Source organism: Perognathus longimembris, chromosome 20 (assembly GCF_023159225.1).
Source record: "Perognathus longimembris pacificus isolate PPM17 chromosome 20, ASM2315922v1, whole genome shotgun sequence".
NCBI classification, from domain to species: domain Eukaryota; kingdom Metazoa; phylum Chordata; class Mammalia; order Rodentia; family Heteromyidae; genus Perognathus; species Perognathus longimembris.
The window spans coordinates 2487141-2512947 of NC_063180.1; the positions used below are offsets into that span (position 1 = coordinate 2487141).

At 37.7% G+C, this 25807-nt stretch overlaps 1 protein-coding gene across 3 annotated transcripts in view; it reads right to left on the reverse strand.

Annotated features, from left to right (window-relative positions):
* Positions 1-25807, reverse strand: part of Cntnap5 (contactin associated protein family member 5) — a 936592-nt gene that overhangs the window by 400971 nt on the left and 509814 nt on the right. For all 3 annotated transcript variants that reach the window (XM_048329504.1, XM_048329503.1, XM_048329502.1), the window contains exons 8-10: positions 24715-24979; positions 4121-4270; positions 466-637 (exon numbers count right to left, since the gene is read on the reverse strand). In XM_048329504.1, the coding sequence (XP_048185461.1) occupies positions 466-637; positions 4121-4270; positions 24715-24979 (587 nt within the window). The remainder of the gene's footprint in view (positions 1-465; positions 638-4120; positions 4271-24714; positions 24980-25807) is intronic.

A 25807-nucleotide genomic window follows, 5' to 3' on the forward strand; every position in this document is an offset into this window, starting at 1 on the left:
GTTAGCACTCCTTCCAACCTCCCTGTTCTGTATCCTGCCCCTAAGATCAAAAGCTTTTTTTGTGGGAGTCCCAGGGAACTAGTGCTCTGTGTGTGCTTGTGTAGAAAGGACTCCACTGCTGTAAACGAAATGGTTTAGGAGAGTAGTAATTCCTCCCTCTAACTTCAACATAATTAGATGTTGTTTATGCATTAAAATTTTAATCCTTTTCACAAATTTGTATTTTGATTTAATTTGCATATCCCATTTACTTGAAGTCAAAAGGAAGAGAGACTCATCTAATTTAAACCATTTTTTCTCCGGGCCTGAAATCCTTTCAGAAATATTTTCCATTAGGAACTCAATTATGTCTAATGTGGCTAATGTTGGCAGATTACAATTTTGCTTAAAGAAACTCATATTTAGAACAGTGAGAATGGGAAGAAGGGAGGGGGGAGAGAACAGAGGAGAAGATACAATAATTACCTGTCTTTGATGCTACACAGATCAATGTGTAAATCACTAAAATTCCCCAGAGAACCTTGCTGAACTGAAATGAGGTCTTTGGGCTGGTTATCAATAAAGATGAGCCTCATGCAGCCTTGGAAAGTCTTAATGTGTTTTAAACATTGGGAATCGGTGAGATTGTCGGGGCACCCTGTGGGACAGAGAAAAAAGATGAAGAATACTGAAATAATCAGTCATTGCTTTGGTGATCTATTGATAGAAGATCTTCAGATCTAATTATTTTGATGCTTTTCCACTCACAACAGTGCATGTAATTTTGTTGCAAATACTAACGTTCTCAGCAAAGGGAAAGAAATGGCACAAAATAGGGACACTTGATCACTTTATAGGGAGAGGATACCAATACTATAATATTTGTCTTGTTTGTATTCACTTTTTCCTATTGGTAAAGCCTTTGTAAATCTTTTGCATGGAATTCTTCCCTCATCCCAGGGAAGCAGCACATTGCAATTGTCTGTGAATCTTGGTTTTGTCTTGGAATGCAGGTCTTAATGCACACTTCAATTCAAAATTATACTTCCTGGGGAAATTATACTTTAGATAAAGATGGAAGTTGATTGGTTAATTGTTAGTATTAACAACTTAGTTTCTGAGATAGATACTCAGTAAAGTAATGGGAATTTTGACATGCTGTGCAAAGCAAATCCAGACATTAAAGGAACTAAGAGTTTAAGTGCTCATAATAGTGCTTTAATACTGAACATGAAATGTTACACCATACCATTTAAAAGAGTGTTATTTTTGTAAAAACGCATTGCACTGATTCAGAATAGCTTGAAACATCATGTCTACTTTCTAATTAAGACAGGTGTGTAGAGCAAGGTAGGCATATGAGTGCTTGAGTTTCTTTGTAAACTCCATCTCAAAGGTTTTAGTAGGTTCAGAGCATATGGAAGTGCAAGCCTGAAAACACAGCAAAAGTCCATAAATAATTGGGAATTGTTTCAACCATCTCTAATAGGCAGTAACTGGCAAAACAGCAGCCAGCAGCTGCTTAACCGCTCAAAGGCACACTATAAAATGAAGAGACACACTACAACTTCTTATTGAAGCCACAGAGAAAATTTATGAAAGTTGACTATTATTACTGAAAGTCAATTTTCACCTTCCTTAAGTATACAGTCTATATGCGGGGTGTTTGTTTAAACAACTGTTCAAATCATCAATAAATCTCTAACTCCATCGTCCAGCCTACTTGAACACCCAAATGTAATTTAACATATCTTCAACCAGGAGAGAGCAGGCCTTTTTCCTCTGTGTCTGTCATATGGTGATTATATCACAATTATTCTAAAGCATTTTCCGAGAAATAAATTCTGGATCACCTCTCTTTCCCTGTTGTGGAGACAGCAGGCATGATGCAGAGCTAGTCTGTGAGAAAAACCTTTGTGGATGTGGGACACTTGCTCTGCATGCCTTCCCATGTCGGTTTTAACTAGAAGCTCATGAAGGACACAGATTTGATTTGAATCCTCTGAATACTTGCCAGCTCAATGGCCTTGCACAGACTGCTTCATCTCAACCCACCTCACCTCAGTCTTACAATCTGTCAAATATTTTCACTCAAACTACAAAGTTGCTACTTAAATCCAGTGCTGCAGGAGACATCAAACACTTACAGAGAATGGAAGCACATTCACTTCCTAAAGGAAGGTGTTAACCTTTTGACCACAGAGGAAATTTTTTTGTTTTTTGTTTTTTGTTTTTTGCCAGTCCTGGGCCTTGGACTTAGGGTCTGAGCACTGTCCCTGGCTTCTTCCCGCTCAAGGCTAGCACTCTGCCACTTGAGCCACAGCGCCCCTTCTGGCCGTTTTCTGTATATGTGGTGCTGGGGAATCGAACCTAGGGCCTCGTGTATCCGAGGCAGGCACTCTTGCCACTAGGCTATATCCCCAGCCCCCACAGAGGAAATTTTGATGGAGGACAGTGGACAGCAGATATTGTTTCATATTGCTTCCTTCCCAGGAACCCCTTCCAAATTCATTCTCTCCTCTCCTCTCCTCTCCTCTCTCTCTCTCTCTCTCTCTCTCTCTCTCTCTCTCTCTCTCTCTCTCTCTCTCTCTCTCTCCTCCCCCTACACCTGTGCAATGGCCTTTTAGTATTTCAAATCTTTAACTGCCTAGCCAGGAAAAGATGTGATTTGCAAATTCTGGAGTTTGGAACTAAGAGATCAAAGGACCTCGGATGTAGCATAGTGGTAGAATATGTACTTATCTTGTGTGAGTTTCAAAGTTTCTGTTAGTACAGACAGACAGAGAGAGAGAGAGAGAGTGAGAGAGAGAGAGAAGGAGGAGGAAGAGAAAGAGAAATAGGAGGAGGAGGAGGTGAAGGAGAAGGAGAAGGAGAAGGAGAAAGAGAGAATGGTGTGTGTACTTTCACACGGTACTCATCAATATCCTAAAGGAAATGGGAAACTGTAGTGCAGAATTTAATTCTAAGATATCTAAGATCTGAACCCAGTTTGTTTACTGTGAAGAGGGTAAGAGGGTCCCATTTTTGTGTGTGTGTGTGTGTGTGTGTGTGTGTGTGTGTGTGTTTCCTGGGAATGAAACATAAGGCCTTGTACATGCTGAGCAAATGCTATATCACTGAAGTGTAGCTCAGCCCCTATTCTTAAGCTGTGCCCTCATTTACACCTCCACTGATTCTGAGATTTATTCTCTCTCCTCCTGTTCCACAAAAGGAATTTCAGGGACTATAATGGTCTTGTTCATAGTCAGAAAGTCCTTAAAGCCCTTTCAGAAATGGTTTCCCTAATACAAACAGCTGATGGAGAAAGTTGATCTTATCATTTTCAATAAAGAAATACCTTTAAGAGACTAGATAAAATGTGTCTGCATTTGTAAGCATTTAGTAAATAAAGTGTGTGTGCATTTGTAAGCATGCAGTAAATAAAGTGTGTTTGCATTTGTAAGAATGTAGTGAATGTCCAGCTCTGTGGGTTTCATCTCACCAGGTGAAAATCTTCCTAAGATTCACAAAACATTGCAGAAGGCAGAATCTGAACTGAAGTCTTCTTGAGGAACCTGATGGTTCCTTCTCAGTTCCACGCCTCCTCTCCTAGGCACAAATGGCCTCCATATAGGTGTGGAAGGGAAGATAGGGGCGAGATTTATAAAGTTGTCTAGATGGCTGAGCAGGCTACTTGTTCTTCCCAACTGAGTTTTCTCCCTGACAGGTAATGCTGACTCTGAGTTCATTTTCTCCAACTTTTCAGCTGAGTTTCTGCTTTCCAATATGATCACAGAGTTTGGCATAGTAACAAAAATCTCCTTTGGATATGTTATATAACACCAGCTCTTGTAACCCAAGTTCTTTCCTTCCTCAGCACTGGCCTGGATAATTCATATTTGGGCTTGACTGTGTGTATATGCCTGTTTGTGTGTGGGTCTGTGTACATGTGTGTACATATATGTATGTTTTTCATATATATGTATATATACATGTTACTTCATATGTGTGCATGAAAATGTACGTGTGTGTGTGCATATGTTCATGGAGGCTGGAAGAACTGTCTAATCCACAAAGTAAGGCTCATCTTGGTAGAATAATTACCTACTGCATTCTCGCTCTGATTCCCTTTATTTACAGTCTCAGAGGCTGGGGGATTTACCTCCAAAGTAGTAGCTATTTCCAGAATAAATCTGCACCTGGGCGGTGTCCTGAGCCGGGGATGCTGAATCATTATCCAGAGTGAGAGTAATGTGGCTCCTTCTGGCGTTGATGCTAACTGAATGCCACAAGCCATCATTCAAGCTGCTGCCTGCAAAAGAGACAGGAAGGGCAAGTGTAGAGATGATTGATTTGGGGTGGTATGAGGGGATGAGGCTCACTTCCCAGCCTTCCGTGGTCTCTGTGTATTCTCCAAGCAGATCCCCCAGCTGCTTTTCAAGGGGAATTTTTTCCTCTCCCCTTTACCACATGAGTCTATTTCCTTCCTTCCTTCCTTCCTTCCTTCCTTCCTTCCTTCCTTCCTTGTCTCCCTCCCTCCCATCCTTCAGTCTTTCCTCCCTTTGTATCTCCCACCTTCTATTCTTTACTCCCCACCCCTTTCTTTATGTAATTTTAAGTGGCTAAACAAAAGAGGAAAATCTCAGATTGTATATCAAAGACATGTCAAATATTATTGATCTGTTGATAAAGAGTTGCAGAGCAAAGTACAAACAAAAAAGACCCTAAAAATAAAAGTAGTAGCTTTGTGTAGATAAGTTACTAATATTAAATTTTCTCACAATTTTTTACAAATAATTTATGTGGGGATTTTTAGTAAAATGGTTTTTACTTGTTTTCTGTTGTTGTTGGTTGGTTGCTTTTTCTTTCCAGTGCTAGGGATAGAAACCAGGGCTTGGCGAATTCTGCCCCTCTGAGCTGAATGCTAGCCAGCTAAACTGCATTTGAAGTGTGTCCAGGAAGGTTGGTTCTGAAGCTGTACCAGGTATAGGAAGAAGGAGTCTCCTTTTACAGCAAGGATAGTCTAGTTCAAATCCAACTTTTCACATAACTAGTTATGTGACACTGAGCAAGTTATCTATCTTCAGTAAGCTGTAATATATCATGTTCACACATTAAAACTCAAAGTTAGATTTTAAAAATTGTCAGAGCATTTTGAGGGTAGGGAGAATGCTTATCAACAATGCTGGTTAGTAGAGATGCAGGCCTATGCAGCTTACAGATGGCAGGTAAGCTGACAAGAAAGCTTGCCTGACAAACAAATGTAGGCAGTGGTTTTCAAAACAATAAGGAATGTACATGAACATTTACTACAGTATGGGGTATGCGTGAAAGAATTCCAGTGTGTAACTCTTGTGAGCAACTTACAATCTAATAAAATGAATACTAACAATTTGATACTTGAACTAGGGTAAGAAGTAGAAGGAACTAGACGAATGAGAAAAGGCTGGAGAACACATTAAATATTCCATGTGCGTGTGTGTGTGAATGAGAGAGAGAGAGAGAGAGACAGAGACAGAGACAGAGACAGAGAGAGAAAGAAAATAGAGAGAGAAAAAATTGAGATGATGGATGGGGTTGGGAGAAACGTGGGAGAAAGATGAAATGAGTGACATTGTTTTAAAAAAATATTGTACTCATAAACTGGTATGTTGAATTGTAACCCTGGTACAACTACTTAAAGAGAATACAATTATTTTAAAAATATTTTAATTTCAAAAACGAATGATGAAATAAGGAGAATGCGGAATTAGAAACAAACAAGGCAATAAATCTCTGGCATCAATACCTTACAGGAAACCGAAAGAAAATCCACCAATCATATTATATTCTTTAATAAGGAAAAAGGCCAACATTCGCTGAGATGGGTTGATGTGCTGCCTTCCAGTAGAATATCTGTGAGATGTGCTTTCTTTGTTATATTTTTCTCCTAGTAAACTTTCCTCTTACCTTTACTGTATTTGTGTCTTGCCTGAATCCATTCTTTATCAGATACAGGCTTGTTTAGTTGCCCTAAATCTTTTGGTAACATATGTGGTTCATTGGCTAAGAAATTACAGATTAAGTATGTCATGTTTTTGGCTTGGGTCATTGAATGAGTACAGTAACCGTTGATATTTCTCCTGTTCCATTGTCTCAGATATCTTTATCTTACTGAAGGAACTGCATCAGCAATTAGTCATGAGAGTATGATTATTTCTTCTAATATTGTGTCCTGATTCCTTGATAAGGGAAAGAGAGCCATATTAACTGACTAGGACAGTAACAAGACCAGAGAGCTACACATGTTGTCATGCAATTATCAATAGATGCTCCACTCCTGACTATGTGGTGAACTGCCTTCCTTCTCATTAATTCCCTTCCCTTGTCAGCAAAATGGGGACAGTGAATATACTTAAGGCCTTTTTACTATAGCAGTGTGTGCTGTGTGATTTAGGAGGCAGGCATGCAAACTACCACTCAAGGGCAGAACTGTAACTCTAACTTCAGTGTAGAGATTATGAGTATGCCCATCACATGGTGTGTGTCTCTAGGATGGTCTTTCCACAGTTAGATGGAAGACACATGTATAAATAATTAAAATACCGTCCTCCAAGAGTCTTTGGTGAGGCAAACAAAGATATAACCAACAAACCATAACAACAGTTACAATTCTAGGTGGTAGAGTGACAATATGAGCAGAAATGAAAGAGGTCCAAATAGTTCTATGAGGATACCTAAGAACATTTCATAGAGTGGGTAATAATAAAGAGATGTTTTGGAAAATGACCCAAAGTTTGCAACTTATAGAGCAAGGGAGCAATGGTTTTAAGAAAGAAATCTTCCTCTCCCTCTCCCTCTCCCCCTCCCTCCCTCCCTCCCTCCCTCCCTCCCTCCCCCCATCTCTCTCTCTCTCTCCCTCTCCAAATTGGGACTGAGAAATGGGGAGGATGAAATCAAGGCAGGTGGCAAGAAGCTCAAGACTCCCAGGGACCTCACATGCCAGCCTAAGGAAGGGTTTTATCATTCTTTGACAGGTACCTGTGGAGAGCATTTTGCCAGTGAATTCCATCAGAACCCCGTGGGACTCCCCACCATATCTACAGTAACAACAGTAACAAAACCCAAAACAAACTAATTTAAAAAGTAAAAAAAACTTCCTTGAGTGATTTTGGTGTACAGCAGTAATATAAATAGTAAGTATTTATTTTAGAGCACCTTTTGCTTTAGAATATAGGGCTAATTCTGGGTCTTCAGTATGGAAATGAGTAGCTGGAGAGGCACATTCAGAGAGTCCTTTGATCACAGAACAAATGACAAGAACTGGGAAACCTAGAGCCTGGAGGCAGAACTTATGGGGTCAATTGCCTGCAGAGGTCTTGAAGGACAGAATGAAATTCTTAACAAAAATATCAGCAACATATAGGAAGGACATGTGTGAATGAAGAAATGTTACTAGAGCCAGAAAATGACAGGTCTGCCAGCCTCTCAGGGTATCAAGTGCAGAGCTTGTTCACTGAGCTCCCAGACAGATTGATAAGCTGCCCGGGGAACTTCTCACAGAACCAGGCCTAGGCCCAGCTGTGCTTGCACCAGAGCAGCCCATGCTCCATCTGCCCAGAGCAGTCCAGTTACCTGGACTGCTACTTCCCTTGCAATCAGTCTGCCACAGCACTGAACATATGCTTGGGCTTCTCCGTCCTACAGTCCTACCTTCTCCCACTGGCAGCTGTCTTGAGAAAAGGCCAAATTGGGGTCTTGGCCACAGGTACTTTCCTAATGAAATAGATTCTCTGTCAGGTGGTTCCTAGTGATGAACACTTGGTTCCTTTCAGGAGCACTAAGGGGTATAGCCAACAAGAGTTATTTTTTTAAGTTCATTTGCATATGTATTTGCATATGCATATAGAACACATGAGATTGCATTTGAAGGTGAGGTAGAGACTGACATGGGAGTGAGTAATTTAGTCCAATATGTAGGGTCTAAGTAGTGCTGAGAGACCACATATCTTGCTAAACATGGGACACATTAGGGAAGGAAGTACATGCAAAGTCCACAAGAGGTTCTCCTGATTATTAGTGGGCTATTGCCTAACAGATTTAGTAGATGCTTCTGGACTCTAAGAAATGACCTCTGCTCAGTGAAATTCATAGAGCAAAACATTGATTTATATATTGATTCTAAGCTCTTCCCACATTCCTATTGGCCTCTAAGCTTGTCAGTTATTAAGGGTCCTTGAATGGTTGTCTTTTGGCCCTTCCTTCCTTCCTTCCTTCCTTCCTTCCTTCCTTCCTTCCTTCCTTCCTTCCTTCCTTCCTTCCTTCCTTCCTTCCTCCTCCCTCCCTCCCTCCCTCCCTCCCTCCTTCCCTCCCTCCCTTCCTTCCTTCCTTCCTTCCTTCCTTTCTTGCTTTCTTAGGTTTGGAATAGGGTCAGCTTTGACTTGACATTTTCCCTGGGTCCTGCAGGGGGAGCCTTAGTGTGAAAACCTCAGTTCCTCAGAGGAGAACTATTAGAACCAAAGTTCCACATGCAGAAATCACGTGGAGAGCTTATGAAAATACAAATCTTTAACCTCATGTTGGTTAATTAATTCAGATTTGTGGAGTTGCCACAGGCTCTAGAAAGTTCAAAGATTCTTGCATATTTAGTTGTGTAGCCAATGAGATTTTGTCCATTAGACTTTTCAGAAGATGAAATAAAGCAACTATTAAAAAATATCCAACCAGGGTAGAAGGATCAAAATCAATTCTAATGGAAGTCAAGTGGCCTTTTCCTCTCTAGGAATCTTTCCTTTCTACATGACCATTCTTTCCCATTTCATTCTATAAATGGACATAAAATAACAACCTGGAAATTCCCTAAGGTTTGGTTTTTAGGAAATCTATTTAAAAATACATGAAGGACTATTATATACAAATGAGTGAGAATTGATTCTATCAGATTGTACTCCCTCTAGCATTCTCAGAAAACTAGCTTTAAAAAGCAGAACTTTTCAATCAGAAGAAGAGGAAAGAATACTATTGATCACCTACATGAAACAACACCTCCATGGGTGGAAGGACAGGAGAATTAGGGCCACACTAGGGTACTAAGCACCCACTGGGCACTTAAATACAGAATTTGGGTTCAGGCACATAAAGGGTTGGCTAAAGACAAAGTTTCCAAACTGTAAAAGGGCATTAAGAATTATTTGTCAACAAAGATAAGCAAAAACTAACAAGTGATAAGAATTTGTCAAGACTCAGGTCACTGCATAATGAATTCTGGAAGTACTTAGTACTTTGAACAAAAGGACATTGGAAGGTGTGAGATGCAATCTCTTTTTGACCTTCTCATGCTTTCCTACCTCTCTTTTCTCCATGAACACAGTTATGCAAACCAGATTTCCTCTTCCCCAAGGAGTGTCACAGAAACTAGAATCTTCTCCCCAAAACAAGCCATAAAACCAACTGTTTCCTTTTCCCTTGAAATTCTTCATCCCAAAGGAATTCTTATCTAAACCAGGAAGAAAGAATTGCTGTATAGAGAGGCCAAGAAGAATCTGAGCAGTCTTTTCCAAGACCCTCTGTATATTATATTAGGTAACATTCTTGGCCCAATAACATTTTCTGCATGGCCATTCATCCTCCATCAAAGGTAAGTATATAAATGATTTTCTATGAGCCTTTGTTTCAGAAGGGCCTCATGTTATATAAAACTTTTATGAGTATAGAAAAGCTTTTCTTATACTCATTTCAGACCTATATCTTCTGGAAGGTGTGTTTTTAATGACCTCTATGATGGGTATGCAAAGAGATTACCTTCCTGCTCTTACTTACTCAATGTCAATGAATCGAAGAGAAATGGGTAAGTTCACTGCTGTTTGGAACTATCATTTTTTTCGTTCTTTCTGTAAGCCAGAATATAAAACTATTATCTCCAGTAATAGCAAGTAGCTGATCAAATACAATGTGTTCATAATATGGGATAGAATAGATTTATTAACAAGCACAATAACCAAAAATTCTGGCTGAACAGCGCATACTGAAGGTGTCTCAGAGAGAGAACACTAGAATGATGTAGAATGATAGAACCTCAGGGTATTTCATGTTCTTCTAAAAATTACTAGAATTTTCAAAGTTTATGCAAATGCAAAATTTTAAACAATCATTTACAAAAGAAAATAAGAAATTAGTTGAAATAAAGAAAAGAAAAAACATTCTTGTTTCTTCCACGTTCACTCTCTTTTATCTCTTCCAGGTCTCAGAATTTAGCCTGGAGCATTCCTATAAAAAGTTAGTTCCTTACACAAAGTTGAACAGGCTGCTTTGTTTCTTCAGAAACCAAATCAAGACTTGAAGGATTTTCATCAAAAAGCAAAAAAGAAGAGGAAAATTTTAATCCTGGCAAATAATTTTTGTGAGATGCAGCCTCAAGTAAAGTATAATAATATATACTAATATTGTTGGAGGCCTAAGATATATATATATATATAACACTATATATATATTTTTTTTTCCTAATCTCACAATAGTTCTGGAGCAAAAGTTTATTGTACTCATGTTTTAGATGCTAACACAAAAAGCAAGTCTGAGCAAGGTCTTATGGCTTCCAAGAACAAGTAAACAGTCCAGGGAGGATGGAGTCAGTTTGCCAGTGCTAAATAAAGGCCAGAGTCAGCTCTGTCTTGCTCCCTTGCTCTTTGGCAGACAAGAACCTCTATAAGGTTTTATTTTGTGATGATGAAGATGAATTTACTCCTGTCTATTTTTTATTGATTTTTTGGTAGCAGTTTTATTGACATAGACATCCCAGACCATTTATTTCATCTATTTAGAATATATAACTCAATATGTTTTTTAGTGTAGTTAAATTCACATAAGCATTATAATCAATTCAAAGGTATTTTGTCATCCCCTACACAGGTAAATCTATCTGCTTTTCTCCATTCCCTTCATTCCTTTATCTCCAGTTCTACTCAACTACTAATGTACTCACTGCCCCGATGAATTTGTCTATGCTATATCTTTCATAAATAAAAATACAGTATATTCCGTTCTGTGAAATATCTTTAAGATTCCATCATGTAGCATGAATCTAGTTTTGTGGCCTAAATATTATTCAATTGTATGGCTTTAGCATGCTTTGCTTACACATTCCTCAATTCCTAAGTATTCAAGTATCTTACACTCTGGAAAAGTTTAAATATTGCTGGTAGTATGCATGTTGTATATGCATACTAATATAGATTTTATTTATAGTTCCCTAAATGTAGGAATTGCTTGATCATATGGTAACTCTATATGCAATCTTTCGGGAACCATACACTATTTCCAAAGAGGCTGCAATGATTTGCAATCCAACTACATGACTTTGCTCTTAAGAATATTGACTTCAGGGGGCTGGGGATATGGCCTAGTGGCAAGAGTGCTTGCCTCGTATACATGAGGCCCTGGGTTCGATTCCCCAGCACCACATTTACAGAAAATGGCCAGAAGTGGCGCTGTGGCTCAAGTGGCAGAGTGCTAGCCTTGAGCAAGAAGAAGCCAGGGACAGTGCTCAGGCCCTGAGTCCAAGCCCCAGGACTGGCCAGAAAAAAAAAAAAAGAATATTGACTTCAAACTTCAGAGTTGTCTTTGTCAATTATCTAGCTGATAAGAAGAATAAAAATAATTTTAAGCTCTTGTTTCTCAATATTTCTGTATAGCCCTGACGTTTTAATTCTAGCTGTTCACTGTTATTAATCGATTTTGGTTTTTTTCCACTTAAGATAAAACAGTAATGTAATTAGAGAGCACTGAAAATATTTTGCAAAAGTAATTCTCATAAGGAACCTTTTATAGTGAAGAACTTTTATATGAAGCAGGATTGACTCTATAATTTTGGAAATGCTAAAAATTGGTTGGAATGAGGTATGTTATAGTCTATCCCCGTTGTAGAGATGAAGCAACATTGCTGATTCATTACATGAAATTAACACCACCCATCATCAAACATGTTTCCAGATATTAACAAAAGTCCCTTTGGTAGAAATGGAATGCGTAGGAGCATGGGTGCCTGGGAGAGGGACATTGTCCTACTTTGAGAGCCATTACCTTGAAGGAACAATTTTGAGGCCAGGGAGCCTTAACATAATCTTCTACTCTCTGTCTCTGCCTGTCTTTCTGTCTCACTCTCACACATACTGCCTCTGGCTTTCTCTTTCTCTCTCATCACCTTCGCAGTATATCCTCATACTTCAAACTTCACCTTCTTTAGTGTCTCTCTTGATGCTTTGAGGAGGGAAATGAAAGACAAGACCTGTGTTGCCAAGTGTTGAATGAAACTTTGAAGCTAGTATGTAAGTATCAGCCTGGCTAGACTAGAATCTTACATCCTCAAACAAACTTGCATTGAGAGAACAGTCCACACAAGAGCAGAGCTCCTAAAGACTCTGTGTTCAACCTGGAATAACCTGTTACTGATTTCCTTGATACCTTTATTCACTTGTTTCCCCTTGCTCAAGGCCCTGCCACTGGTAATTCCTATGACTTTAGACAGATTTCTTAATCTTGATCAACCTGTTTTCTCATCTGTAAAACAAAATAGAACTGACTGGCTTGACTTGGAAGTTTAGGCTTTATTGTCCCCAGAAAGCTCAATTTAGCTATTTTCTGACATCATGCCATATCTACCCTTACTTAACAGTTCAAAGGAATTTTCCATTTTTGTGAGGAGAATGTATGGAATATATAAATAATTCAGTAAAGCAATTTTAAAATGTCAATCACATTGTAAAAGAGCCTATTGCAATTACTAGGACCACTATGGCTACAAATTAAGGTCTGTGTTATGCTTTTCTCAGACATCATTTGTCCATCAATTATCAAATTTTATGAACTCTTTTTTATACATTGTAGATAGAATTAGCATATTTTTTTCATTTTTTCTTTTACTTTGATTCCTTTTATTGCTACAGCTGAGATTTTTCATAATGGCTTGCTTCCCTTTTTCTGTTTCCTTCTGGTACCAGGCACAGTGATAGATCAAAAAATTCAAAGAACAATATTAGCAATGACCACACAACAAATACCACAAGAATAGATTATGAAGCTCTGAGAATAAAATGCATATTGGTTATCTTTTTGTGTGTGTGTTCCTTTTGTAACTAAAACATTGTCTTCTTCATTGTATTTCCCAATATTGGTACACAGATGTCTTATTATATGTAGATTCACCCATTCAATATGCTCTAAATAAATACACTTAAATAACTGTTGTTTCTCATCCTGGCCTCTGCTCTAATTATAGCCTGGTTTTCCAGTTAGTCCACTATACAAATCAGTCTCTCATCCTCCTAAGCTCAGTTTTCTTCTTTCTTAGGTCACTCCACATTATATGCATAAAGTATATGTTTAACTTCCTATCATAGTAACTTAGAATAATGCAAAGTACCATAAAAATGATGAATGAATGACTCAATGAGTGAGTGAATAAGTAAATTAATAAATAGAGAAATGAACAAAATAGTCATTTTTGACTACATTGGTGTATAGAAAATTCTTCTCCGATGTTCTTGTTACATCCACTGTCTGATCTACTCATTTAGGATATGTTATTTACCCCCTTGTGCCATTAATTAGCAATTTATCTATGTAAGTCTCCTCTCCCTAACAGGATTACAAGTTCTTGAGGGTCAGTGTCTGAGTCATGTTTAGTTATCTTCCCCAGAATCAACAGGGCAACATCCTGCCCTCTACAAAAGTTTATTGATTGATTGAGCATCTAACCCACTGAAACTCCACTGCTAAGTGTCAGCAGCAGTCCTTTCTTCTGCACATTGTACATAAATCACAGGTTAAAGCTTTCCTAGTTGTGAAAGCCTGGCACATATTTCAAAATAACCTGGATCTTGGAAAGGCTCGATTGATGTGTAAGGGGGAAGCACCTGAGTCTGCCATCACTAAGGACTAATACACACCTTTTTGTAAATCATGATAGTATGTTGAATGTTAAGTTAAAAAAAGGGCATGGGGCTGGGAATATGGCCTAGTGGTAAAGTGCTCGCCTCATATACATGAAGCCCTGGGTTCAATTCCTCAGCACCACATATATAGAAAAAGCTGGAAATGGAGCTGTGGATCAAGTGGTGGAATGCTAGCCTTGAACAAAAAGAAGCCAGAGACAGTGCTCAGGCCCTGGGTCCCAAGCTCAAGGACTGCCAAAAAAACAAAACAAACAAACAAAATAAAAAAGGGCACGATAAAAATTAAGATTATAATTATAGAAACAACTGAAATATTGATGCTCTTGACCGAAGTGCTGCTTCGTTTTCTGCCTGTCCTCTGGATTCTGGCATCCTGGCATTCTAAGCCACTCTCATTCAACTCCCGTGTATCTCTTTTCTGATTGAGGCATTCTTTTTCTAATTTTTTTGCTTAATCAAATTCTATTTATTCTACAGAGCCAAACTAAACTGTTTCCAAATCACCCATCTTGCCTCTTTTGTGTGTTTCCCTAGCATTCCTGAGCATGCAATTTACCTTTTATGAATGTCTCTATACATTCCTATGAGCTGCTGGCAGGCAGAGCTACCAGGCTAGCTCCTAGAAAAGTACCAGTGCAGAATATTCACTTCAAAAGCTTTCAAAATTAAAAAGAAGCACCATGAATTATATGGCAATGATAAGCATAGAAGGTATACATTGGAAAAAGAAACAAGTAGTAGACTAGCCTGGTACATTAAACAAACAAACAAACAAGAAAAAAGAATGAGTTAAAAAATGTTTCTCTTGTTATTGCCCAGACCTGAAAAAGCTGCAGATATTCAAGAGATGACTGTGGGTAAGCATTTTCTGAGCCTGGTCTCTTGAAACTTGAGCCACGGTATTCCCAGCTTCTCATCATATTTTTGTCTTCTAAATCTTGAACTCTGTGCTTAACCAGACAGTTTGTTGTGACAGTCACACCAATTGCCAACTATTTATTTGCCCTCTTTAATGGGATTCTCTCAACAATATCAACTGAAACACACAGGCATTAATGACAACTTAATTGTAGCACCAGATGAAGTTCAAACACTCACCATGTTTACTTGATATGCAGAGGGGGCTCATCACAAGTGACATAGTTGAAAAAGAGCAGTTCTTAATTGGGGAGTATAGTCTATAATGAACTGGCCACCAGCATTAATCAGGGTGAACTCTTCCACCCTTCGTAGCTCCCTAGGCCATCTCTGAACCTCCTAGGGCTCCACTGACCTGTATTTAATTATTCTTTCCCTGAGTTTATTTCATTCCAAAGTTTGACATATTCTACAATGTGTAATTCTTCTAACATGAATGTTTTTTTAACCCTACTAAACTATTACCATTGTTAAAAGTGAGTCCTTCTGAAATGTTTGAGATGATAACTACACTAGTTTATTAATTGATTTATTTATACAGCAGCTCAATATATGTGGCAATTAAGTACTCAGAACTTGTGAGCAAGGTTCTATTTTAGGTATGAGACCAATAATACTGGACAGGGAAAGTAACAGTCTTGTTCCAGTAGATCCTTACATCTAGTGATGATATAAATATTGAACATCGAATTATGTGCACATAATTTAATATACATTGTTATGACCAAACACCTAACACCCATGACTAAAAGTATGGCTGTATATAGAGATAGAACATTTTTAAAATTCATATGATAAAATGAGTTTCAATATATCTTGTACACTTGTTAGCAGAGCATAGTAAGATGGAGACAGACATATAAGAATAATCATAAAAGGACATAGGAAGATGATAACTTTCTACATGCCATGCCATGACTCAAAAGAGAGACACTGCCAATACCTTGATCTTGAACTTCTAGCCTAGAGAATTGTAAATTCCTCAGGTTAGGGATGTGGCTCAGTGGTAGAATGCTTGCTTAGCATGTTCATGGTCTTGCTATGAATTCCTAGCACTAAACAAAAACAAAACAAATTAGTTAAAAATAAATTTCTGTTTTAGATACTCAGCCTGTGGTGGTTGTTTATGTTTGGAATCCCTAGCAATCTGATATACACACATACACATACTTAGGACAAATGCTACACTGAACAACTTAAAAACCCTGTAAAGAAATGAACTGAGGTCATTGAGGGTCTGTCCTTGAAGGAGACATTGAGACCTTGGCCCTTCCTCTCTCCTGTTGTTTCCTAGTCTCCAGGGGGAGTAGCTTTCACTGCAACATATGCCCTCACTAGGTTATATTGCTTCATTCACAAATTGGAAAGCAAAAGAACCTAGAGATTGTGCACTTCAAGCTCTGACACCATGAGCCAAAACATTTTTTTCTTCTTAAAATTGTTCATCTAAGGCACTTTGTCATAGTTACAGAAAGCTAGGTAAGATAAGACTGTTTTTTAAGAAACATTGCTAATTTGGATATTATTGGTTAGTTCTGTATCACTGAAAAGCCTAAGGATGACCTTTCCAGAATACTCAAGCATTTTAGTTACATTAACCATGGGACAAAGGTGGCCAAATTCACTGCTTTTACTTTACACAATGCAGCAGAATGCCAGCATATTATTTCATTAAAGAAATGATAAACAAAAGAGTTTTTGGGTTGATGATTTCTTTGAAAGTATTAAAAGATCTTTCAAGAACATATACAAAGGACTAGAAAATGTTTCAGTGATTCTAGATCCCCTAAACAAAAACGGTCAGATAAATCTATCAGAACAAGACTTAAAAGCAGATACCCTAAAAACATTCCAAGAAGGAGTAGGAGAAACACGAGGGCTCCATGGCAGAGGTAGAAACTTTCCTAATAAAGACCCAGAAACACAACAAATAAAAGAAAGGTTGGGCAAATGGGATTACATTAGACTGCAGAGCTTCTGCATGGCAAAGGACAAAGCCAGAAAAATAAATGGCCCTCGGATTGGGAGAACATTTACACTAGTCATACAACAGACAAGGGACTCATATCTAAAATATACTCAGAACTCAAAAAGTAAATCCCTCCAAAACAAATCCTCAAAGAAAAAAAATGCACCATTAATTAGTGGGATAAAGACTGAAAGAGAGACTTCTCTGAAGAGGAAATAAGAATGGCCAATAGACAAATGAGAAGTGCTTAACATCTCTGGCCAAAAAAGAAATGCAAATCAAAACAACATTGAGGGGCTGGGAATATGGCCTTGTGGCAAGAGTGCTTGCCTAGTATACATGAAGCCCTATGTTCGATTCCTCAGCACCACATCTATAGAAAAGGCCATAAGTGGCTCAAGTTGGCAAAGTGCTAGCCTTGAGCAAAAAGAAGCCAGGGATAGTGCTCAGGCCCTGAGTTCAGTCCCAGGACTGGCCAAAAAAACCCCCACAAAACAACAACAACAAAAACATTGAGATTCACCCCAGTTAAGAATAGCAATTATCAAGAAATCTAGGGGCTGGGGATATGGCCTAGTGGCAAGAGCGCTTGCCTTGTATTCATGGAGCCCTGGGTTCGATTCCCCAGCACCACATATACAGAAAATAGCCAGAAGTGGCGCTGTGACTCAAGTGGCAGAGTGCTAGCCTTGAGCAAAAAGAAGCCAGGGACAGTGCTCAGGCCCTGAGTCCAAGCCCCAGGACTGGCAAAAAAAAAAAAAAAAAAAAAAAAAAAAGAAAAAAAAAAAAAAAAGAAATCTAATAACAACAGATGCTGGCGAGGATGTTGCCAAAAGAGAACTACACTGTTGGTGGGACTGTAAACTTGTTCAGACACTATGGGAAGCAGTATGGAGGCTCCTCAAAAGTCTAGACATCGACCTATGACCCAGCAATCCCACTCTGGGCATTTATCCAAATGACCACAAACAAGGCCTCACTAAACCTACCAGCACAACTATATTTATTGCAGGATTATTTACTATACTAAGCTAAGATATAGAACCAACCCAGATGCCGCCCAGTAGATCAAGAAAATGTTGTATAAATGCACAGTGGAATTCTGTGCTTCCATCAGAAAGAATGACATCACCTTATTCACCAGAAAATGGAAAGACTTTGAAAAAATCATATTAAGTAAGTTAGACTCAAAGAAACATAGGTTCATGATTTCCTTCATTTGTAATAATTATTATATGTCTTGGAGAGTCCTAGGAGAGTATCACAATAGCTCAATAGCTAAGTACATATGGCCATATAAGATGGTGCTAAGCAATATGAGCTCAAAGCAATGGAAATGAGGATTTTCTTTGTTGCTGTTGTTTTTAATGTACTATGTGAGATCATTTCTTTTTTCTTTAGTTGCCCCCCGTACAGTTAATCCCTTGTCACTGTATTTGATTTTGGTCTCCAGGTATTATAGATAAATTTATATGAATTAAGGAAAGGAAGGGGAACAACAAACTGGAGAGACAAAGGACAAAGGACGAACCAATGCAACAACAATGCTCACAAGACAATATGTTGGAAATGAACTGTACAACTTGGGGAGGGTGGACATTAGGGAGAGTGGGAGAAAAATTGGGGAGAGGGTAATGAGTTTGACAAGAAATGTACTTAATATTATATATGTAACTGTAACACCTCTGTGCATCACCTTGACAATAAAATTAAATAAAAAAAAAAAAACAGAACAAAACTTAGGTCCTGCAGACCCCAATAGACTGGAGTCCTAAATGCCCATACTGACTTCTGCTTCTTTGCTCTCCTCTCATTGGGGAGGAGAGATTGTGAAAAGAAACTATACCCTAAAATGATTTAAATAATGGAACTTCACATTTTTCCTTCCTATTTTTAAAAATTTATTTATTGACAAAGTGATATACAGAGGGGTTACATTTATTTTCAAACTTGTTACCTCCTCCCTCATTTTTCTTCCACCTTCCCTCCTCCATAATTCACTCTTATGGCTTGCTCCTATCCATCAGAAAAAAATTAAACATACTAAATGTTAGAACATTTTCACAATAATTTTAGCAACATTAATTTTCATTTTAGTTTATTTCATACTTTTAAGACATCCAAAATATTTCCCCTAGTTTACTCAGATAAGGAATCAGGTATTTTCTATAGTTCTTTTTATAATATTTTCTATAGTCCAGGAATTGGGATTTGTTTTGGAATACTAATTTCAATTCTGAGTATCTCTTTAATAAATTTGAAATGTCAACAAATCCTCTCATTAAAAAAAACAAACTTGTATAAATATCTTGCTGAATGCTGATGGCCCACACCTCTAATCCTAGCTACTTAGGAAACTAAGAAGTGAAGATCATATTGTGCACAAGCCAGAAAGTCTGTACAACTCTTATCTCCAATTAACCACCAAAAAGCTGGAAGCTGAGCTGTGACTCAAGTGGTAGAGCATTAGCCTGGAGTTTGGGATGGAACCAGGGCCTTACATCAAGTCTCAGAGCCATCACACACACACACACACACACACACACACACACACACACACACACACACACAATATATATTGCTGAAGAAACACAAGAGGGCACTGAGAGACCCTCATGATCCCTTGACCACTGTGCAGATGATATCCACACACATGGTATAGCACAAAAACTTGCAAAACATGAAGTTGGAAGTCTTTGTGCTTTTCCTCTCATTTAACATTTTCTTAAACAGATTTTCTGATTTCTAATGGAGCAAATGGAAGACTCACGACTAAATTTCTTTGATGGTGCCCTCTGTTTCTGTGTGAGCTCTCTGATTCAACAATTGGAGAGGACACAGGAGGTAATACAGGGAAAAATCCCTGGAAACAGACAGACCCTATGAAGATAGATCTTCTGTCATTTAGTGGCCTTGGTTCTTACCTTACATGAAATTCCTACAGTGGAATCAGTTCTAAGAGTAAAAAAAAAGAATCTGAAAGAAATATCATATACTTATTGAATTTCTTTATGTTGCTAGAAATCTGTATGATTTATATATAATATGTAGAAAACTAAGATAGTCTGGACATGTATAACAATAAAGCATACTTCATCTTGTATGAATCTCATCAACTTCAAAATAAAAATAAAATTACCAACAAAAAAGGATGACATTACTGAGATTGGGAAAGACTCAATGGTAGCTATTTTCTATATTAGCTTATTATATATTTGTCTGTAGTTCTTTTGTCTAAGGCAGGGTTTGGGTTGTTTTATGCTCTGAACAATTTTATTTTCTTATTTTTGAAATTATCATTAAATTGCTGTAAACAAGAATTTTATTTTAACATGTCATTTTTATGCATACAAGATATCTTTATCTGTGTGTGTGTATGTGTGTGTGTGTTTATGTGTTTGTGAGTCCTGGGCCTGGGTGCTGTCCTTGACCTTTTTCACTTGAGCCACAGCTCCCTTGCTCTACTTTCAGCTTTTTTATTCCTTTTTTATGGCTAATTAGAGATTAGAACTTCAGAGACTTTCCTGCCTTGGCTGACTTTCAACTGTAATTCTCAGATCTCAGCATCATGCCTAGCTAGGATTATAGACATGAGCCACCAGTGCCTGGCAGTAGAAGGCACCTTGATCAATATCACTGCTTTCATAATTTTTTCATAATTTATGATATAATGCTTTCATAATTTCCCCGTCTCCAACCCAACCCACTATATACAATTCATCAAACACGTGATGAACTTGAAGTTAAAATGCAAAGGAAAGACCACAAGTCAAATACCGTCTTAGTCTTCTTCACTTTGCTCCTAATTGGAAATTCATTTATATGTGCTAGTATAATTAGAACCTTGTGAAATCCCATATGAGTTTTTCACCATGTACTCTACAATAAGTTTCTGACCCAGAGTCTGATGAGCTGCATGTCTACAAGGGCTATTACTTCTTGCCTCATATCACTTATAGGGAAATTATATCTTCCAACTTTTCTCCTTCCACAGGTACAAAACTTTCAAGAAATGATAACATTAAAAAAAACAAAGAACAATACAAGAGAGGGAATTATACCATTGCCTATTTCTTCCTGACACTTCATCACCAAGAACAACTAAATCCAGATGCCTTCTATTTTGGGCATGTGTTTATTTTACACATCTTTCCCTCATTCCCAGTGTGAAAATACCAAGCAAATGTCATCTCTGGGCCATGTATGCTACAGGAAGTTCCAGTTACAAAAGCATTTTAATTCCTACAGGAACTAACTTTTCTTAAGCTCCAAGGTTTTAGAAACACATGAGACAAAACACAAGTAAATCTTTGAATATATGAATCCTTACCCTTTTAATTAAATGTGGTATTATATTCTGTTTTAGGTGATTATTGTGTGGTAAACCCTATTGGCCCTCGGATTATTGAAAGAATTGTCATTACTTTTTCATTGATTTATACAAGATTTTTCACCTCTCATATGTCAGTATGACCTCAAATATTATCAAAAGAAAGGAGCGAATGGACTTTTCTATTTGTTTTCCACTTCCTAAGCAGGGGAATGCCAGAAAATACAAGGTCTTAATCCATTTGAAAATCAAGTTATGAAATACATATTATGGAAATTCAAAATGTGGAAAATTCTTTTCAGTGAAAGACAGACTTTAGGAACTACACTGAGCATTTCCACTTGTTTCACTATTTGAGAGACAGGTCTGAAATCACTGACTATTTTTTTTTCCCTTTTCATAGCTGGGTAACAACATGGTAGCCCTTGCTTACCTCTTTTTCAGTCATAAATGTGTTTTAATGAACTGACATGTACAAAACAATATAGGCAGCACCTGGATTCTTTCAGCACAATGCTGCTATGTCCTGTACTATATTAAAACTGCATTTTTGACCTGAGGCAGATAAGCCTCTGTACTCAAACATCTTACTGATTAGAAAGAAACAGCTCAGTGCCAGTTCACATTTTTCTTCTCCAAATAAAGAGGATTTAGATTTAATGTTTATAATTCTAAACATGAGAGAATATTACTATTCTAACTGATCAACTCACCTCTATTACTAAAAATCAAATAAATTTTATAAATTCATCTGACTGTAAAAATTCACTACTAGCTTTTGTAACTCTATGAAATGAGTTTCCTTTTAGCTGTGGGTCCTGACTCATTATAAAAGGAAAGGGGACTTCTTAAATACCTTCTCAACACTTTAGTAGCTGTCACACTCTTGTAAGTTATCTTTTACCTGTCATGTAATAGGAAACCTCTAAGTTGATCTTCAGGAATTAAGATCGCCTAATCACCACACTTTGTAGTTCATCACTGGAGTATGGATTGGGTTGATTTCTTCACTTTAATGAACGGAGTTATAATGAATATAATAAGGTAGAAGTGATGATATGCCATTTTCATCAGTTTACAGAAACAATGGTTTCTCCCTTAGGTACTGTCTCTCCCACTTTTGTTCCCCTGGAAAACTTTGGATAGGGCCATGAGGTTATATAAGTTTAGAAGTAGATATCAACATCTGTTGGTGTAATCTTGATAGAGCTTCACCACAATGGACCCCAGGATGAGTGCCAAACTCATATAACCAAAATCACCAAGTTTCCCTGCTCCTAGGATCCTGACCTGTAGAAACTGAGTTATAACAATTATCATTTGCTGTTTTCATGTAACTTATTATGAAACTAGAGGTGACTAATATAGTTCCATTTCCATATGAACCAAAGTAAAGGTTTTCCAAAGTCATAGGAAGGATGTGACATACTTTACAATCTCTTTTGACTCTCCCAGAGCAAGGCCTTCACCAAGTTCAAGGATTCTGAGAACTTTTTTATTCCCTTAAAGCATTTGAGGATCTCCTTGGCTTGACTAGACCTTGACCATTCTTTAATATCTAACTCAATTTTACCTACTTCATTTGAATTATAAAACTGACAATCCAAAGAGGGAAATAACACCTTTAAATTAAGGAAAAATGCATTATTGTAGAATACTGGTGGGCACTGGCCCAGTGTGCCTAGGGAAGAGAGCTCTGGACTATTAGCCAGAGAAGATTTCTCATGCGATGTATGCCTCAGACCTCAGCACAGCGACTGGTGGGATGTCTGACCTCATTCAGCCTTCATTAAGGCAACACATGGATCTTTAAAAAAACTGGACACATTAGCAAGATAACTAATGGCAAAGGAGTGAGGAAATTCTACTGTTCCACAGTCAGGATATCTATTTGGAAGACTGTTGGAAAACATTATTGTTCACAGACCTGTCCTATATTACTATACATTTAAGACAAAACTCCGGTGGAATAAAATATTTTATCCCACACTTCAGCTATGCAAGGATAATTTAGAAATGTTTTTCCATACTCAGATGTCATACATACTAATTATAAATAATCAAGATTCTAGCTAAAATATTTTAACTTTTTCCCTATTTTTACATGAAATAATATGTGGAGACTCAACAAAATCCCTATGACAATGTAGTTTAAAAAAAGAAATGTAGTTCTGAAAATTAGAAAAGTTACAAATTATGTTACAAATAATTTACTTTGGAAGATATGTTTTTGAAAACTATTTCCACATTTGTAAAGTAGAAAATAATCCAGTCTTTGAGAGCATGGCAATGATTATAAATAATATATTTATAATATATACATATAGTGTTTCCATAGAAGACCTCATAGAGTCCTCAATAGACTGCTACATAATGCTAACTATTACTGTTACTGATCTTAGTACCCTTAATACTGTATATACATGTATTGGAACTAGGGAAGGGAATGGGAATACCAAAATCGAGAGGCAAAGGATAATAAGACAAACCATTGAAATAGCGATACTTATAAAACCAATTGGTATAAACCAACTGCACTGAGGGGGGAGGGGGGAGTGTGGAGAGGGGAGGGGGGAAATGAGGGAGGGGGTAACAAGTTGAATAAGAAATGTACTTGCCTTACATATGAAACTGTAACCCCTCTGTACTTCACTTTAAGAATGAAGAAGAAATATATATATATAATTTAAAAAATTTAAAAAAGATTTCTAATTTCTAATGAGATTGTTGAGGAAACAGGGGGAATGAAGAATTGGACAAAGTATACATTACCAATTTTGAATTCACTGTTTTATCTTTTTTCCTAATTGGACAATAGTAATAACTCTGGGAAGTATGCAGGTGTATGCCAATGTAATATCTGAGATTTGGTAGATTCAAGGAGAAAATTCAAGCAGTTCAATTCCTTAAAAAGGCAAAAACCATACTTCAACAAAATAAACACCAGGAAATAGGTACTTGAATGGGGTGTGATGAGGTCAAGAGGTAGAGGAATAAAGAGAAGAAGGGGAAGTAAGTGAAATGAAAATTCAGTGTGTATTCTACAAAATTAAGATTTATGGAAGGGGTCATTGGGAGAGATGGGTGAGAATGTTGAAATGTGTGGCATTGATCATGCTGCATTGCATTCATAAATTGTTTTATTTAATAACAACTGTGTACACATACTTAAAGGTAATAAAATACTTAAAAAAATTAAAACATTATTTTTCATGCAGAGTAAATTTCACAAATACCATGTCATCCCACATCCCTAGGGGATAGATTCTGTTTTTTGTCAGAATGTCAACACATGTTTAGTGCACTGAACAATAAAACCTTCTATTAAAGTGACAAAAACTAAAGGAGGAAAGAAACGAAGAGTGGAGCGAAGAAAGGATGGGAGGAATAAGGGGAAGGAGAAGAGGGAAAGGAAGAAGGACAAAGGAAGAGAGAAAAGAAGGAAATCTGGGGGAGGAGGTAGGGGGGAATGAGGGAGGAGGTAACAAACAATACAAGAAATGTATCCAATGCCTAATGTATGAAACTGTAACCTCTCTGTACATCAGTTTGATAATAAAAAATTGAAAAAAAAAAAAGAAGGAAATCTGGTAGAAGGTGTCAGTAGACAGTACCTGTGAAGATTTCAGCCATGTGTTCTGTCGTTTTCTGAATCAGCAGTCTCAGAATGGCACCCTCTAGGCTCAGCAGCAGGGTTCCCGAACCCTCAGACAGCTCTGTGGACAGAAGCAGACCATCCTTGTTCCATGTTCGAAACTGGAAACTCACTGAGAGCCCATCAATGTGGGGGGTTCCGGGCAGCAGCAAGTAACCGCTGGTGGAGTTGACAAATGTGATGGGAACAATCTGGGGTTCAGAGCAGGAAAAAGTGACATTGCCCTGGAAAACAATAAAGATCAAACATATAAAAGCCATTTTTTATTCTACATTCTGACAGCTGATATAAACAACCACCTGGAGCTGACCTTAATTTCAGGATCCTTCCACATTCAGCTGCAAGATATTAAAGGAAAAACAATGTTAGCTTTGCTGAGATATACTCAGAAGGTTGCTTTCTGTGACTGTTTTAAGTATCACAGTGCTATCTGTAAAGATGCCCATCTGAAACTCCAGGAAGTGAAGGCACACATCATTTTCTAAGGAAACAGATATAAAACCAATTTCATCTACTCAACGAATAAATCCATACAGTTAGTCAACTCAATGCCAAACCATTGGAGAGCCTTTAAAGAGATGTACACGATTGGCGTGACACATGGTATGTGCTAAAAGAAGGGGGGATACTAGCTCCTAAGGGATTTTAACGGAGAAAGAGCTAGTTAAGAAGCGGCTTTACAGGCAAATAGAAGGAGGAGAGGAAGTAGAGCTAACATTTTCAGCAAAAGTGCATGTGTACAAAGACTTGGGAGTGAATAGGCCAGAAGGAGCTGGATCGTGAAGAAGGTCTAGACATGGTAGTTGAAGCAGAGTGGGAAAGTCCTCTGATATTCTCTCAATATTTTTCCATCAAATGATAGCATGCTAACATGACATTTGCCTCACTTTTAATTTAGTAAGAGGGTTCACATTAACATGGATAGGGAACAGATAGAAGGGCTGAACCTGTAAAATATTAAATGTGTTTTGACAGAACCAGGAAAAGAGTAAAGTTATTATGCTTTGCCTGAGGAGAAATAAATGTATGTCTATTTGGGAATAATAGATTAA